Source organism: Macrotis lagotis, chromosome 3 (genome assembly GCF_037893015.1).
Source record: "Macrotis lagotis isolate mMagLag1 chromosome 3, bilby.v1.9.chrom.fasta, whole genome shotgun sequence".
NCBI lineage: Eukaryota > Metazoa > Chordata > Mammalia > Peramelemorphia > Peramelidae > Macrotis > Macrotis lagotis.
In genome coordinates this window covers 294286536-294302151 of record NC_133660.1, presented here as the reverse complement: position 1 = coordinate 294302151, position 15616 = coordinate 294286536, and the positions used below count along the sequence as shown (strand labels likewise).

Sequence of the window (15616 nt, the reverse complement as noted above, 5' to 3'; positions counted from 1 at the left end):
GCTGCTTCCTGATGAAAAGGGAAAAAAAAAAAAGACAGTAACAGCAGGATGTTCAAACCTGTCCTTCGAGGAAAGAATCTCATTGGTTCCCGATACCCTAGTGTCACAATTCAGCCAGTTTGGTATAATGTGAAGTTTTAAAAAAGAAACCAAGTCCTAATAAACCAATCCAAATCTTAAAGCAGACAAACTGTACAAAAACACACGGAGAGAAGGCTCCTTGGGAAGGGAAAAAGCGGCTCCACCGGGAGAGCCAGTTGGGCGCCTTTCCCAGGCACTGCCCTTCCCACCCCTAATGAATCCGCCTCATTCGTCCCCAGCCGGAGCTGGCCTGGCCCGCATTCTCCCCCATCACAGGGGAACGCTTCAAGGGCAGCGTGTCCTCTAGCCTCCAGAGCCGCTTCGGTGGCCAAGTTCAGTGCAGGAGAAGAGAGCTCCCCCGGCCCGTCCGTTGTCCACTGGTCTTAGCGGAGGCTACTGCTGCTGCTGGCCTGGGAGCTGCCCATACCGGGGTGCTCTGGACTGTGGCGGTTCTGGGGAAAAAACAGAAGCAAATGGAGGGAGGCCATCTCAGTTCTCGGGAAGCTCACCACAGGTGGTAAACTACCCCACCTGTCTTGTCCCACCTTAAAGGACAAGTAGGCAAGAGGCTAGAGAGAGGCAGCGTGGGTAGAGTGGCTGAGGCCTGGCCTGGGCCTCAGGAGGCTGGGTCTGTGTCTCCCTGCTCGGCCGCTCACTAGCTCCTGTAGCCCTGTGGCCTCCCTTCACTTCTGAGCCTCGCCTCGCCTCACCAGCATGTGGCAAGGGCCAGCTCTGAGCGAGGCACTCTGCTGGATGCTGGAAACAAAGAAAACAGGCCCTGCCCTCGAGGAGCTTCCATTCTACGGGGATGGGAACAAGTACAGTGTAACTGGAAGAGGGAGAAAGCCTGAACCGCTCTGATGAGAAAGCGCTTCCTGGAGGAGGTCGAACCGAAGCTGAGCCTCGCGGGGAGCGAGCTAAGGATTCTCCGAGGCGAAAGTGGGAAGGAGAGGATTCGAGGCACGGCCAGACTCCGTCGAGGCCGCCGAACCGGGAAAGCCGAGCGTGGGGACCCTCAAGAGGCTGAGAGGCAGCTCGTGTGGGAAGGGGAGCGCGGGGGAGAAGTCTACAAAGAGAGGCCGAGCTGAGAAGCTTGTCTTCTCCCACTGTAGGTTTCCGATCAAGGAATCGGACACGAGGCGTGGACCTACCTGTGCATTTAAACTATTGTGGTAGGTGAGGAAGACGGTGCAGAGGAGAGAAGCCGGGATCCCGGCCGTTCGGACAAGAGGCGACGGGGGCCCGGGCCCGGACGTCGGTCGTGACTATGAGCAGAGAGAAGGGATGGATGGGAGAGAAGTGGAGGCAGAATGACAAGACTCAACTGCTGACCAGATGTGAGGAGTGGAGATGGTAGAGCCAAGGGCCACAACCACAGGGATGGCTAAAGGATGGCAGTGCCAGCTACAGAAAGCAGGGCAGTCTGCACCAGGGGCGGTGTCAGAGAGGAAGGTCACGAGATGCCACGGTCGAGAGGCTGAAGGGACATCCAGGGAGAGAAGAGGCTGGTCGGGAGCTCAGAGAGATCACGGCTGGATAGAGGAGGGAGCTGTCTCCCTCAGGATGCTCATTGAACCCGTGAGAAAGGGTGGAAAGAGAGAAGGGGCGGTCTTGGAGGAGGAAGCAGGGCAGACAAAGCCTGGCAAAGGAGGCCGAGGACTAGCCAAGCAGGTGGGAGAACCCCAGGAAGGGGACAGAGCGGAGGCCTCCAGCCCCGGCATTTAAGAGCTGGCTGGGGACCAAAAGAGCACGACTTGAACTGAGTGCAGGGTCACAAGGCAGGCCGCCGGGGCCTGGGAAGCGGGGAGGAAGTGGAGGCCACGAAGGAAGACGGCCTCTGCTTGGAGTCTGACTGTGAAAAGGAAGAGAGATGGGGAGCTGATCGAGTACAGGTTTCCTGAGGCTGGGGGCGACCGGGGCCTTATCTCTGGGCAACCGAGGAGAGGCTGGAGATGAAGAAGAGAGACAGGAGAGCTCCAAGGTGGGGCTGGGGGCCCGAGGAGGGGGCAGCCTTGGCAAAGAGATGGGCCCTCTCTGGCAGAGACACGAGCAAGGAAGGAAGGAGGCCTAAGGCAGCAGGGTTCTGAGGGACAGACTGCCTCAGTGTCCTCAGGAAAGGAGGACGCAAAGTCCTCTCTGAGAGCAAGCGGGGAAGGAGGAGGGCAGGAGACTTGAGAGAAGTCTGCCGCTGCCGCCACAGGCAGGCCCCTCAACTGTCAAACGGGCATATCAACACTCTCCCTAACACTAGGTGCCAGGGCTGCTGTGAGGAAAGCGGTGGGTGACCCTTAGAGCCCTACACAAATGTGAGTGGCCTACGATCCCAGGGGGTTCCAGCCGCAGGTCCACCACCTGAGGGAAAGGACTTGGATTCGCCTTAAGATAAAAACAAGATACACAGGACCTCACTGGGTTACAGGAAGAGACCACTATCCTACCTTCTTCTTCTTCTTTTCTTTCTTCTTCCTTTTCCGCTCAGGATCTTCTTCCTTTTTCTTTTTCTTTTTCTTGTGATCCGAATCGGATGGAGTTTCTATAGGAGACAGTATCACCTGTAGAGTTCCTACTGCTTATGAACTCAAAAGCCAACATGAAAACTGAGTCAAGGACAACTGTTACTTTCCAAGTGGCTTGAAAGGGGCCTCAGGCTCTACCAGGGACTCCGTATCAAGTACCCCCCAGGGCACTGGTTCTTCCTGGACTCGGCAGGAGCTTTGTGTTAAGAGAATGGCCAGCCTGGTACAGTGAAAAAAAGCCCTAGACTTGGAATCGGGAAACCTGAGTTCAAATCCCGACTCAGAGGCTTCCTGGCTGTGTGGCCTTGGGCAAGTCACTTTCCTTCTCCGCTATAAAACAGGGATTGTCCTCCTGGCGCTAGCTAACTTACTACGGGGTGGTGTGAGGACAGCGCTCGTTCGAGGAATGTGAGTGCCTACTGGTTTCAGACTGCTGGAGGGCAGCAAGAATCAGATGCAGAAGATGAGAAAGCTTTCTGGCCTTCAGGAGCAGCTTCTTACCTGGGGGGACGGGGTCCTGGGTTCGGCTCTGTTTGTGCTTGTGCTTATTCTTCTTCTTGGGGGGCTGGATATGCATCAGTCGACACTGCTCCGGCAGCTGGAAGAAGGGCCCAGAGGTGCCATGAGTAGAGGTGGAGGCCGTGCCCCCCGTCGCCAGTCCCCCTCCCCTCAACCCCGGTCGCAGGACTCACCGGGCCAGCGTGCAGGCGGAAGCCCGCCAGCATGGTGCCGGTGATGGGATTGAAAGAGCCCCCGAGGATGGGGGGCTTCTCAATGAGAGAACGGAGGCCGCTGTTGTCGTGGGAGCCAGGCAGGTCGATCATCCCGGGCAAGTCGGGCAGGAAATTACTCAGCTTCTCCTTCACCTTCTTCCCACAGAATTTATTGTAGGCGTGCTCCAAGTTGTAGTGTGTGATCAAATTGGTGCTACCTGTCAGTTCTGTGCTGCCTGCAGAGAAAGGGCAAGGGAGGAGGATTCAAGGGCTGCAGCTTCCAGGCAGGCCGGATGAGGAGCGTGAGCTACTCCGCCTGTTTGCTTCCTTAAGAGAAACATAAAATGTTGAATTCACCCATTTGTAAATGAGGAGGGGAGACCACAAAGCCCAAGAATGAGTTTCAGCTCAGCAAACTACCCTGCAGTCCCTTGTCCCTCTTAGCCTCAGTTTCTTAAATAAAAGGTTAGAGTAGGTAAACTCTACTGTACTAACTCTCAAATGATACAATTCCTAACTAGAGCAGCAGACTTTTTAAATTTTTTTTATTTTTATTTTTTTTTTTAGTTTTTGCAAGGCAATGGGGTTAAGTGGCTTGCCCAAGGCCACACAGCTAGGTAATTATTAAGTGACTGAGGCCGGATTTGAACTCAGGTACTCCTGACTCCAGGGCCAGTGCTCTATCCACCTAGCCACACCCATTTTTTTAAAAAAAATAAAAAAAATGCCTTCATCTTCATGGAACTTCAAACCAGTTTCCATGTCATGGTCTGGTTCCAATGGGAAGACAGACCCAAGAGAAGAATGAGGAGATCCAAGTACAAGAGAGAGAGAGAGAGATGGGAGGGATGCCTGCTGGGAAGAAGCCAAGAAGGCTGAGAGAGTCTTGGAGGTCAGAGGTCTGCACACAGCTGCCCTTGGGCAGTGGGCTTCAGGGTTAGCAACCCTGAAGTCTCGACCTTTATTAACACTGTGCGGCTCTTCAGTTGCTCTGAGAAACCTTTAGAATAAGGCTTTATTCTCACTGTATTAAGCAAAGCAACCCACCGAGTCTAGCAATGGACCTAAAGGCTGAATTTAAAGCTTCTCTACTCTTGGTTTACTTCCTGAGGAACTTTCAGCTTCTTATTCAAGACTAAGAAACAACAAACATTTCACCAAGTTCATTTTCAGTTTCTTTGGGGGTGGGACTGCCTTTTATCAGTGGGTACCAGAGGCTCTGGCATTGTAAAAAGATCAGTGGTATGATGATTTTCCTGACTTTGCTGTCAGCACCACAATATCTGCCCTTAGGGAAGTCACTGCACTGGGAAAAGTGGGGGTGAGAGTTATCAAGTTATGAAGGGTCTTTAAATCCAGAGAGGTTTCCATATGTGACCCTGGTGGTAAAAGAGAGCTACTGCAGGCTGCTGGGTGGCGGAGGGCCGGTCAGACCCGTGCTTTGGGAAGCTCACTTTTTGCCACTCTGGTCCAAGGCAGTCAGTGGTGGGCAGACATGGGTCACGCAGTCCCACCGGCGGCTCCTGCAGCAAGCCGGGGCTTCGTCAGATGAGAAAGGAGGGTGCAAACCAGAGGTGTTGGGAAGGTCATTTGGACGGGTCTGTCAACTGGGCAGTGAGTGAGAGTGAGGAGCCAGGATTGCAGCCAGGCTGTGAGTCGGGGGACTGGCAGGACAGTGGGCCTGAGAGCAACAGGGAAGTTAGAGGAGGTTTTTGCGGGGAAGAGAATGAGTTCCATTCTGGACATGTCGTTTTTAAGAGGATGTCCAGTCACCACTGTGCTCTGACTCCTGTGTCGTCTCTGAGTTCTTCCTCAAAAGTGGGTCACTTATTCGAATGCTGACAGAGGTGGGGATGGTTAGCTACAGTTCTGATTGTGTGTGATCAGATAACTTGAGACAAGAGTACCATAGGTCAATAGAGTGCGCTACCACACGGGCCTTTCATCTGAAACTTCCAAAGGAGTTTACAGGCATTATTTAGTCTGAATTCCTCTGGGTATTTTTTCCTTCCTTTTAAGGTCAAACAGGTCCATTTCCTACAATTCCCAGGCAACTCTCTTCAGCCAAGACTCTATATTGACTTCAGTTTTTTCAAAGCTCACCAGTAACTTCTTAATCTTAATTCCAAATAATGCAATATTCCCCCCCCCCCCCACTTCACTGCATACTAAATACTGTCTTCTTATGGATACCTGGGGGCAGCTAAGTGGTGAAGTATAGACAGAGTTCTGGGCTTGGAAACGGGAAGACTTATTTGAGATGAAATCTGGCCTCAGACACCTGACCACTAACTGTAGGACCCCGGGCAAGTCCCTTAACTCTGACTGCCTCAGTTTTTCCTCTGTAAAATGAGTGGGAGAAGGAAATGGCAAAAACCACTCCTGTATCTTGTGAAGAAAATCCCAAATAAGGGCACAAAAAGTAGGACACACAGCAGTAGCACAAAGGTGGCTCGATGGATAGAGTGAAGGGCAAAGTCAGGAAGACCTGAGTTCAAATCTGACCTTAGATAGATACTCTCCAGCTGAATGACCCTGAGCAAGGCCCCTAACCTCTCTTTACCTTAATCGATCAGAGAGAAAATTGGCTGGGTGACACAGTGGAGGGAACAGTGGCTCTGGACCAGTAAGACCCTAGTTTTAAGACAGGCACTATCAAGTCGCTCCACCCTGCCTGCCTCAGTTTCCTCATCTCTAAAATGAGCTGGAGAAGGAATTGGCCAAGTCCTCCAGTATCTTTGCCAAGAAAACCTCAGAAGGGGTCACAAAAACATGACTGAAAAACAACTCAATGCAACAAAAGCCTACCTGAAAAGCTCCACTGCCCAAGCTTGGGCTGGCCACTAGTCTCCAAAGTCCTTTTTCTGAGACATTATAAACTGCTTTTTTCTTCTTCCTTGACTTTTTTTTTTTATGTTTTTGCAAGGCAATGGGGTTAAGTGGCTTGCCCAAGGCCACACAGCTAGGTAATTATTAAGCGTCTGAGGGTGGATTTGAACTCAGGTCCTCCTGACTCCAAGGCTGGTGCTCTATCCACTGCACCACCTAGCTGCCCCCCTCCTTGACTTTTCTGCCCTTCAGGATTTCTCTCTATTGGCCTCCGTAACCCCTTGCCATCCTAGTTCCCTTCTTATTTCTCTAGTCCATTTTATCCACCTGCTGGATGTGACTCAAGGTATTCACATCAGACTTCAGGTCTTAGCCTCTGATTTTCTCCTTTTCCCCTGGAGATCTTATTTGTTTCGACAGCTTTGTTTCTACTATCACCTCAGAGAATGATGGGCACATCCTATCTCCAAACCTCAGTTATGTCTCCAACTCCAACTTACAGCTCGACAGTTTTCCCTGGTCCCTCTGCTCTATGTAAGTTCAACATTTTTTTTTCTTTGTAATTTTTGTAAAAGTAAAAATAACTTTTTAGAATCAATAGTTTAGCTTCAGACAATTACTAGCTGTGTGTCCCTAGGTGAGTCATTTAACCTCTGCTTACTTTAGTTTCTTCAACTGTAATGAGGACAATAATAGCATCTATCTCAGAGTTATTGTGAGGATCAAATGAGATAATTAAAGAAAAAGTACAGTGCCATCCATGCACATATAGTAGGCATTATTTAAATGCTGATTCCATTCACTTTCCCTATCCCTTCTTTTTACATCACCATCATTTCCCCCAGTATTCCTCTTCTCCTTCTTCCCTCAGAAAGCCAAGCCATATAACAATTAGCATTTTTAAAAGAAAAAATTCACGGAAAAAATCTGTACAAAAGATCAATACCTTGAAAAAGTTTGACAGTATATACATAGTCTATCTATGGGATGAGGTGGGAGTGTTTCTTCTATCTCTTCTTCCACGCCACACTTCTTTATAATTTTGCAACATTCAGTTTTGAATTGTTTGGTGACAGTTCTGTTTATATTGCTCCGGTCACTGTGGACATACCAGTTTCTGTGCTTCTGCTTACATTCTGCACTAATTCCTGTAGATTTTTCTATGCTTCTGTTTTTCATAGTCCTCGCTTCTTACAGCCTTATATTGTGGTATATTCACGTACCAGTTTTGTTTAGGCATTTTGCCAATGAATAGGTATGTCATTGGTTTCTAATTCTTTGCTATCACAAAAATTACTATAAATATTTTGGTATATAAGGGGCTTTCTTCTTATCAATAATCTTTCTTTTGCTAGGTTTTTGCAAGGCAATGGGGTTAAGCGGCTTGCCCAAGGCCACACAGCTAGGTCATGAAGTGTCTGAGGCCGACCTTGAACCCGGGTCCTCCTGACTGCAGGGCCGGGGCTCTATCCACTGTGCCACCCAGCCGCCTCTGATCAATAACCGTATTGGGGTACAAGGCACCCGCACCAGCGTGACTTCCCACTGCTTCCCCAAGCACCGGCGGGGACCCCCGCCTCTTTTCAGGGTACGAGGCTCCTCAGGATGGTTTTGGTGTGCATTCTCTCGTTTACTGAGTTAGTGAAGTGTAATGGTTCATATGGTTGCAAACGGTTCCCGTGACTTTTGGGAGGCTGTGAGGCGGTGACCCGTTAGGTCATTATGAAGTGTCTGGGCCCTCCCACTGCGCCCCCAGCGCCCCCCACTACTTTCGAGAGCGGTTCTGAGCACGTGCTCCGCCTCCTTAAGTTCCAGAGGCAGCCCCGCCGCGGGGCCCAGTCCACCCCAGGGCCCAGTCCACCTCGGGGCCCAGTCCACCTCGGGGCTCGCCCTGCCGGGGCCCAGTCCACCTCGGGGCTCGCCCTGCCGCGGGGCCCAGTCCACCTCGGGGCTCACCCTGCCGGGGCCCAGTCCACCTCGGGGCTCGCCCTGCCGCGGGGCCCAGTCCACCTCGGGGCTCGCCCTGCCGGGGCTCAGTCCACCTCGGGGCTCGCCCTGCCGGGGCCCAGTCCACCTCGGGGCTCGCCCTGCCGGGGCCCAGTCCACCTCGGGGCTCGCCCTGCCCGCCGGGCTCAGTCCACCTCGGGGCTCGCCCTGCCCGCCGGGCTCAGTCCACCTCGGGGCCCAGTCCACCTCGGGGCTCAGTCCACCTCGGGGCTCGTCCTGCCGGGGCCCAGTCCACCTCGGGGCTCGCCCTGCCGCGGGGCCCAGTCCACCTCGGGGCTCGCCCTGCCCGCCGGGCTCAGTCCACCTCGGGGCCCAGTCCACCTCGGGGCTCGCCCTGCCCGCGGGGCCCAGTCCACCTCGGGGGCCCAGGCCACCTCGGGGCTCGCCCTGCCCGCGGGGCCCAGTCCACCTCGGGGGCCCAGGCCACCTCGGGGCTCGCCCTCTGGGGGCGCCTCTAGCTCCGTTCCGCCTGCCGCGTCCCCTGAGGCGGGCACAGGCTGCGCGCCGCCGGGACCCGGGACCCCCGACCCCCGACCCCCGACCCCTGACCCCTCAGCTGCCCCGCCGCTATTCCGCGCCGGGCGCCGCCAGGAGCGAGGGTCGAACCCGGGTCCGGGCTCCCGGGCCGCTCATTGGCCGAGCCGCCCCCCGGCCCCGCCCCCCGGCAGGCCCCGCCGCGGCCGCTCATTGGCCCACAGCCCGGCCCCTCACCGCCCCTGGGAGGGGATTGGCCGCTTCCCGGGAGCCTCGGACTCACCCGGGAGCTCCCGCATCAGGTAGAAGGGCCCGCAGCCGGCGGCGGCCTTGTCCGCGCCGGGGGCGGCCGGGGCCGCGGCGGGCGGCGGCACGGGGCCGGGGCCGCCGCCCGGAGGAGGAGGCGGCGGAGGGGGCGGCTTGCCCGGCCCGAAGCCCAGCGCGCTCGGGGGCGGCGGCGGCGGCTCGGTCTGGGCACCGAAGAGCGCCGTGAAGTTCTCCATCGCGTCGAGCCCTGTGCCGCCGCCGCCGCTGCCGCCGCCGCTGCCGCCTCCGCCCCCTCGGAGTCTGGCGCCGCCGCGGCCTCCCATTGGACAGGCTTCTCGCGCGGCCCCTCCCTCCTCTCCCCGGAGCCTCTCCTTATTGGATGCGTCTGGCTCCGCCGGACGAAGGACTTCCGTCGCTCGGAGATGGCGTGGCGGGGAGGAAGCGTCGCTCGGGCCCCGGCCAACCCCCGTTTCCCCCGCCTCCCCCGCTCACGGCATCCAATCGTCGAGGGAAGTCGCCGGAGGCCGGCCTCTCCGGAAGGCCCTTCCTTCGGCTCCGTCCAATCGCCACTCAGCCCCCGGCGCAGATTCCGGAGCGACAGAGGCGCGGCCCAATCGGGAGGCCCGGGCGGCCGGAGGCCGAGGGCCCGGCCGGCGGCCGGCGGGGACTCGGGCCGGGCAAGATGGCGGTGCTGGCCCCGCTGCTGGCGCTGCTGTACTCGGTGCCGCGGCTGTCGCGCTGGCTGGCCAGGCCCTACTACCTGCTGTCGGCGCTGCTGTCGGCGGCCTTCCTGCTGGTGAGGAAGCTGCCGCCGCTGTGCCTCGGCCTCCCCACGCAGCGCGAGGACGGCAACCCCTGCGACTTCGACTGGGTGAGCGGCGCGGCGCGGCCCGGGCTCTTCCCCCGGGCCCTGCCCGCGCGGCGTCTCGGAGAAAACCGGCCCCTCCGCGGCCCAGAAGCCAGGCCTCTAGCGGGTTCCGGGCCGCCCCGCGGGAAGGCCCTGCCCGGGGCACGGGGGGCACGGGGGCACCGTGCCCTCGGCGAGGCGCCCAGTTCCCCGCGCAGCTCTCCCGCCCCACAAGCGCCCGGAGGCAGAAGAGGGGCCGCGGCCGCCGCGACCCCCGAGCCGGAGCCCCAGGCCCGTCCCCGCCCCGCCTCGCTTTTTCCTGCACCCCACCCCCACCCCGGGAGACTTTGACCTTGCTTTGTGCCCCAGCCCGAGCACGCTCGCCCGGGTACATAGGAGATGGCGGGCCCACACCCAGGCCTCTTCTGGTTTCTGCCTTCGTGGATGATGGGGAATTGGGGCAAAAATGCAGTGTGTTCGTGCACAGTGAAGGCCATGCCTTCCTGGTGTGGTGCAGGTTGGGTGGGATCATTTGCTCATCTCTAAGTGACTTAAGTTGAATACTACTCTGCTGATCCTAAAAGAGGCAGGATAATAAGGTGCCCTGGGAAAATGCTCATTCCTCATGCTAGAACGACTTGGTTTCCCTATAATGAAACTGAATTGTGTTTTAGTGTCAAAGTATCTTTTTAGAATTCATCCTGGATGGACTGCTGGCAATTTAGTGATGCCTGGTGTTCAACTATTCAAAGAGGCTAAGGGCCTCCATATAAAATAGTTGAGTACCTTTTGTTGAGGAGATGGTACTGACGGGATTCATAGACAGTTTCTCAGTTTCCCAAATCTTTGAAACATATTAGTCAGCAAACAGACTCATGATCTCCCCAAACTCCTAGGAAATAACTGAAGGGGATTATAGCATGAAACACTGGCAAATTACACACACACACACACACACACACACACACACACACACACAGGCACAGGAAAAGGTACTACTTTGCTTTGCAAACCTGCGAGAAACACTCTATTACTATATGAGGGAGAAAGATAATGTGGTTTAAATATATATACCTATGAATTAATTTCTGTTGTATCAGTTTTTCTACCATTTGGGATTTCTTGGCCACTCTGCCTTGGCTTTTCATACGCAGTCACTTGCTTCTCTTTCAGAGAGAGGTGGAGATCTTAATGTTCCTCAGTGCCATTGTAATGATGAAGAACCGGAGATCAAGTGAGTGTTGAGTCTGGGGGGTGGGGGGAGTCGGGCTCATTCACTCTTAGCGCCCGTTTCTCCTTCTTGCCTTGCCTGCCTCAAGAGCCATTGGGGAAAACCCAGTGATTTCATTGTGGGTCAAGAACTCTTCCAACTGGGATTATATGGTTTAAGTTACTGTTTTCTCTCTATTTACTTTCTTCTATTGGAAGAGCACTGCTTGCTGGGGTGGAGCCCAGCTCCTTGGACCTGAGGCCTTATGGAAGAAGCTTTCCAAAGTGGCCTCAAGTTGTTTGGGGGATAGGGACAGGGAAAGTGGTCAGGGCTCCTTCAGCTCCAGCCTGACCTTTGACACCTGCATTTCAGTCACCGTGGAGCAGCATATTGGTAACATCTTCATGTTCAGTAAAGTTGCCAACGCCATCCTCTTTTTCCGACTGGACATTCGTATGGGCCTACTCTACATCACGCTGTGCATCGGTGAGGGTCCTGGCTTTTTAAAACTCTGGGGAAATGGGCAGATTTCTTTTGGGTTGGGCATGGACTTGACTCTGGGGACCTAGTCCTAATCAAAAACCAGATTTCCCTTTCTTTGCCCTAATTCTTTGAGCCCTTCAGTTGACTCAAGCTGAGCCCTAAAGCAAAATGCCTGGGTGTTTGGAGAGCACAAGGGCTCTAAGGTCCCCAGAGAAGTTCTAGTTGTTTTTCCACTCTCTTTTTGTATTTAGTATTCCTCATGACTTGCAAACCCCCCCTCTACATGGGCCCTGAATATATCAAATACTTTAACGACAAGACAATCGACGTGAGTTATCCTTCTTTCTTTACGCCGAGGTGGGAGTGGTTAAGAAGGAGGGGTGAAATCTGCAGTTTCCTTATTTTTTCCAGGAGGAACAAGTATGTTTGGGGACTTGTGTCACTGAATCAGAGATGTGTGATGGGGCTGTGTGTTTGTATGGCAAAGAGGTTGAGAAACTAGGCATTGGGGTCTGAGACCCCTGAGGGAGGGTCTGACATACTTTGTATACGGCAGGAAGAGCTGGAGCGGGACAAGCGAGTCACTTGGATCGTGGAGTTCTTTGCCAATTGGTCTAATGAGTGCCAGTCATTTGCTCCTATCTATGCTGACCTTTCCCTCAAGTGAGTAGCACAGCAGGAGGGTCTGTGGAAACAGCTTGCCCCTCCTCACAGTTTTTTAGCCTTGAGTGATGCACATGCTGCTCCATCCAAAGCCCTTGAATTAGGAAAGTAGATTGAACATGAAAACTTACAGAGGGCCCTTCCTTTTGTCCCTACCCTTCCCACCCTGGAGTCTGTTTTCTTTGTGTCTTTCTCAGTATGTTAATGCTGTCCCCCTGCCAGGTACAACTGCACAGGACTGAACTTTGGGAAGGTGGACGTCGGACGCTATCCTGACGTCAGCACGAGGTATATGGTGCTCTCAACAAAGGAATGAAGATGACGTGGCTGGAGATGAGCTCACAAACCCATTATTTCCCTTCCAGGTACAAAGTGAGCACCTCGCCTCTCACCAAGCAGCTTCCCACCCTGATCCTGTTCCAGGGGGGGAAAGAGGTGATGCGGAGACCCCAGATTGACAAGAAAAGTCGAGCTGTCTCGTGGACTTTCTCTGAGGTACTAAGTAGGGATGAGGGTGCTGGAGGGGAAGAAGAGCTGTCTCTTTTGATACTTAAGAAGGGTAGAAGAGGCGAAGATCTTTCATTTCCACAATTTTCATCTGAAACAGTTTTTGAGACTTCTACATTCTTTCTTTTTTAAGATTTTTGAAGGCAATGTGGTTAAATGACTTACCCAAGGCCACACAGCTACGTAATTATTAAGTGTCTGAGGCTGGATTTGAACCCAGGTACTCCTGACTCCGAGGCCAGTGCTCTATCCACTGTGCTACCTAGCCACCCCTACATTCTTTCTTTAAGCACTGTCCAAATACAAGCGTGATATATAAAAATTTCAATTAACATAGCTTCTGAGTAATTAATCATTTTATTGATTATGCTAGCAGATAATAGGGTCACTGGCACACTGGCACTACCAAATGCCAAAGACCCTCTGTGGAACCCACCCTAGGGTTTATATGTCCTTGGAAAAGAGTTGGAGTTCCTGAGGCTGGCAATTGACTGATTGGATAACAATAAGAAGAGTGGGAGAGGCAGACTCATTTTAATGAGGGGCTGGGGGACATGACTCGGATCATTCTGTCTCCTTGATCCAACTCCAGCCTGGACCCCAGCATTCTAGACAAGGGATCTACCTCCCACCCAAGCCTGAGAGGAACATCTCAGGCTTAACCACTTGGATGGGATTCGAACAAGACTCAGGAAAAGGTTAAATCCAGTCATTTTTATCAGCAGTATCCTTCTGATGCTGACTTGACCCAGTGGAGAATGAGGAGATGGGAAAGGGAAAAAAAAACCCGAATCTCCCCACTGATTGGCTATTTGATAATCTTTTCTCACCTAATCTGAATTGGTGTGTGGTTGAATGTGTCCATCTCCTTTCCTAGGAGAACGTGATCCGGGAGTTCAGCCTGAATGAGCTGTACCAGCGTGCCAAGAAGCAGACCAAGACCCGAGACACCATCCCTGAGGAGCCTCCAGAGTCCGAAGCTCCTCACCTGCAGGAGGAAAGCAAGGAAAGCAAGAAGGACAAATAGGAGTGCTGCTCTCCCCAAGCTCTCTGTTCCTCAAGCTTGCCTTTCCAGGCCCAGCCCTTATGGTGACTGAGGGACTTGATAGACTGCTGCCTTTTAGTAGTTATATTTATTCCTCATTTGGAATAGAGCTGGCCCAAGGCTGAATGGGAGGAATTAACAATGGCACACACAAAAATGACCTTTGTGGCCAAGCGCTTGTCCCCAATTTGGTGAACCATTTCACCAAGGGAAAAAAATCCAATTTCTTATTTTTGTGAAGGAGGAGCTTTCCTTCTGAATGTGAATGATTTTATCCTGACTGGGGGCCTGGAAGAACAGAGAATGGGTTAATTCAGAAATTACCCGTTTTCCCCATCCTGTAATTTTCAATACTCCTTCCAGGGGGCAAATAAGAGAGAGAACCCTTCAGGTCAGAGGCACCACGACTAACATCTTCAGGATCGTTGACTCTACTTCCCTTAGGTCTCTCTGGCCTCTCTTACTGCTAATTAACATTTCATAAAGAGTTGAAGCTTAACTTTGATTGGGGGACTCGTTTTAAATCCATGTGCAACAGGTCTGCCTTAGGGAAGTGTGGAAAGACGGGGTACAGATGGCTGTGAGCCAAGGAGAACCGAGAGTGTAGGGCGTTTCTGTATTAGAGGTTGGGGCGGTACAAGCGTTCCCTTGGCACGTTCTACTGATGTCTTTAGTTCTTGATCAACTTTATTTTTTTCCTCCCCCCAAAACCCATCTGTACCACGCGTCCCAATACTGAGTAAATAAAAACAAACGTCAAGACTTCACTCCTGGGCCCAGTCTATCGAGTTCCGATCTTGGGCTGAGAATGTGGGCCTCGTCTGCGAGGGGGGCTGCGGGGTTTGTCGCGGGGGGGCCAGAGCGCCTGGTCTTCCACAGCTACAGCACCGGAAGGGCGGCCTCGGCTCGGCTCCGCACAGTCTGTGGGGGTCCCGTCGCTCCAAGAGCGGCTCCAAAGGGGCCCGCGCCTGCGCCCTGCCGCCGGCCCCGCCCCGCCCCGCCGCGCTCCCAGCGTGCAGCGCGCGCCCGCCCGCGGCCCCCGCCCGTGCCATGTCCGTGGGGGGACACAAGCGGTGGGGCCGGCTCGGCCCCCGCGCTCCGCACGAGGTGGTAGCGCCCGGAAGGCCCGCCCCCTGGCCCGGGGAGGCGGGGCCGGAGCCTGCGCACAGCGGCCCGGACCGCGAGGCCCCGAGCGCGCGCCGCGTCCCGGCCCGGCCGCCTGCACGTGTCATGGCTCCTCGCGGGAGGAAGCGCAAGGCCGCCGCGGCGGCGGAGGGGGAGGCGGAGGCGGCGGGGCCCGAGAAGGCGGCCCGGGCCGGCGAGGCGGAGGCCCGCGTGGTCATCGAGCACTGGTGCGCGCGGGGGGCGGGCGGGGGCGCGGGGCGGGCGGGGGGCGCGGGGCGGGCGGCGGGCGGGGGCGCGGTCACGGCCACGGCCACGGCCCCGGCCCGGCTCACGCCCCGCTCCCCGCAGCCGCAGCTGACGCGTGTACGCCCGCCACGCCGAGGCGCTGAGCCAGGCGCTGAGCCAGGCCCGGCCGCGGCTGGCGGTGCTGCTGAACCCCGGCCCGCCCCGGAGGGGCAGCTTCGAGGTGACGCTGCAGCGGCCGGACGGCAGCCGTGAGTGGGGCGGGGGGGGGGGGGGGGGGGGTCCGGGCCGGGCTCGGGGCGGGGCTAGGCTTGGGCGCGGGGCGGGGCTGGGGCCGGGGGGTCCGGGCCGGCGCGCCCCCACTCTTGCCCCTCTCTCTCCCCGCAGGCGCGGAGCTGTGGAGCGGCCTCCACAAGGGCCCCCCGCGGAAGCTCAAGTTCCCGGAGCCGGGCCGCGTGCTGGAGGAGCTGTCCCGCCTGGGCTGAGGGGGCCCCGCCGGCCCGGGGCGCCCATGACGGGCCGCGGCCCAAGCCCCGCCGCGGCCCCGAAGCCCCCGCCCCGCCCCGGCGCCAATAAAGGCTTTCCCCTCGGTCCGGTGTGAGCGCG

The 15616-nt window shown here is 55.6% G+C and overlaps 3 protein-coding genes across 4 annotated transcripts; 2 read left to right on the top strand and 1 right to left on the bottom strand.

Annotated features, from left to right (window-relative positions):
• Positions 1-118: 118 nt before the first annotated feature.
• Positions 119-9234, bottom strand: MED19 (mediator complex subunit 19). Its single transcript, XM_074231481.1, has 5 exons — positions 8904-9234; positions 3290-3546; positions 3099-3195; positions 2520-2614; positions 119-533 (listed from the first exon to the last, which is right to left on the bottom strand). The coding sequence occupies exons 1-5, from the start codon at positions 9208-9210 to the stop codon at positions 465-467; spliced, it is 825 nt and encodes a 274-aa protein (XP_074087582.1). The 5' UTR covers positions 9211-9234; the 3' UTR covers positions 119-464.
• On the top strand, positions 9193-14409 carry TMX2 (thioredoxin related transmembrane protein 2). 2 transcript variants are annotated; one of them, XM_074231479.1, is made up of 8 exons: positions 9193-9758; positions 10908-10968; positions 11317-11430; positions 11679-11755; positions 11984-12090; positions 12313-12378; positions 12456-12585; positions 13475-14409. In XM_074231479.1, the coding sequence occupies exons 1-8, from the start codon at positions 9267-9269 to the stop codon at positions 13622-13624; spliced, it is 1197 nt and encodes a 398-aa protein (XP_074087580.1). In that variant the 5' UTR covers positions 9193-9266; the 3' UTR covers positions 13625-14409. The 2 variants fall into 2 exon arrangements, with proteins under 2 accessions (XP_074087580.1, XP_074087581.1); XM_074231480.1 differs by having other exon boundaries at positions 9194-9683.
• A 389-nt stretch (positions 14410-14798) lies between these two features.
• SELENOH (selenoprotein H) lies at positions 14799-15601 on the top strand. Its single transcript, XM_074231470.1, has 3 exons — positions 14799-14994; positions 15116-15261; positions 15398-15601. Exons 1-3 carry the CDS (start codon positions 14873-14875, stop codon positions 15493-15495), a joined length of 366 nt encoding a protein of 121 aa, XP_074087571.1. The 5' UTR covers positions 14799-14872; the 3' UTR covers positions 15496-15601.
• Positions 15602-15616: the final 15 nt, after the last annotated feature.

Bases quoted from the DNA above. Each gene is read 5' to 3' on its own strand.
- MED19 (XM_074231481.1), bottom strand. From the start codon at position 9,210: ATGGGAGGCCGCGGCGGCGCCAGACTCCGAGGGGGCGGAGGCGGCAGC. The intron at 3,547-8,903 runs GTGAGTCCGAGG...CTTTCTCTGCAG, and splicing joins CCTGATGCGGGAGCTCCCGG to GCAGCACAGAACTGACAGGT. The intron at 2,615-3,098 runs GTAAGAAGCTGC...TGTCTCCTATAG, and splicing joins CCAGGACCCCGTCCCCCCAG to AAACTCCATCCGATTCGGAT.
- TMX2 (XM_074231479.1), top strand. From the start codon at position 9,267: ATGCGTCTGGCTCCGCCGGACGAAGGACTTCCGTCGCTCGGAGATGGC. The intron at 10,969-11,316 runs GTGAGTGTTGAG...CCTGCATTTCAG, and splicing joins GATGAAGAACCGGAGATCAA to TCACCGTGGAGCAGCATATT. The intron at 11,756-11,983 runs GTGAGTTATCCT...TGTATACGGCAG, and splicing joins TTAACGACAAGACAATCGAC to GAAGAGCTGGAGCGGGACAA.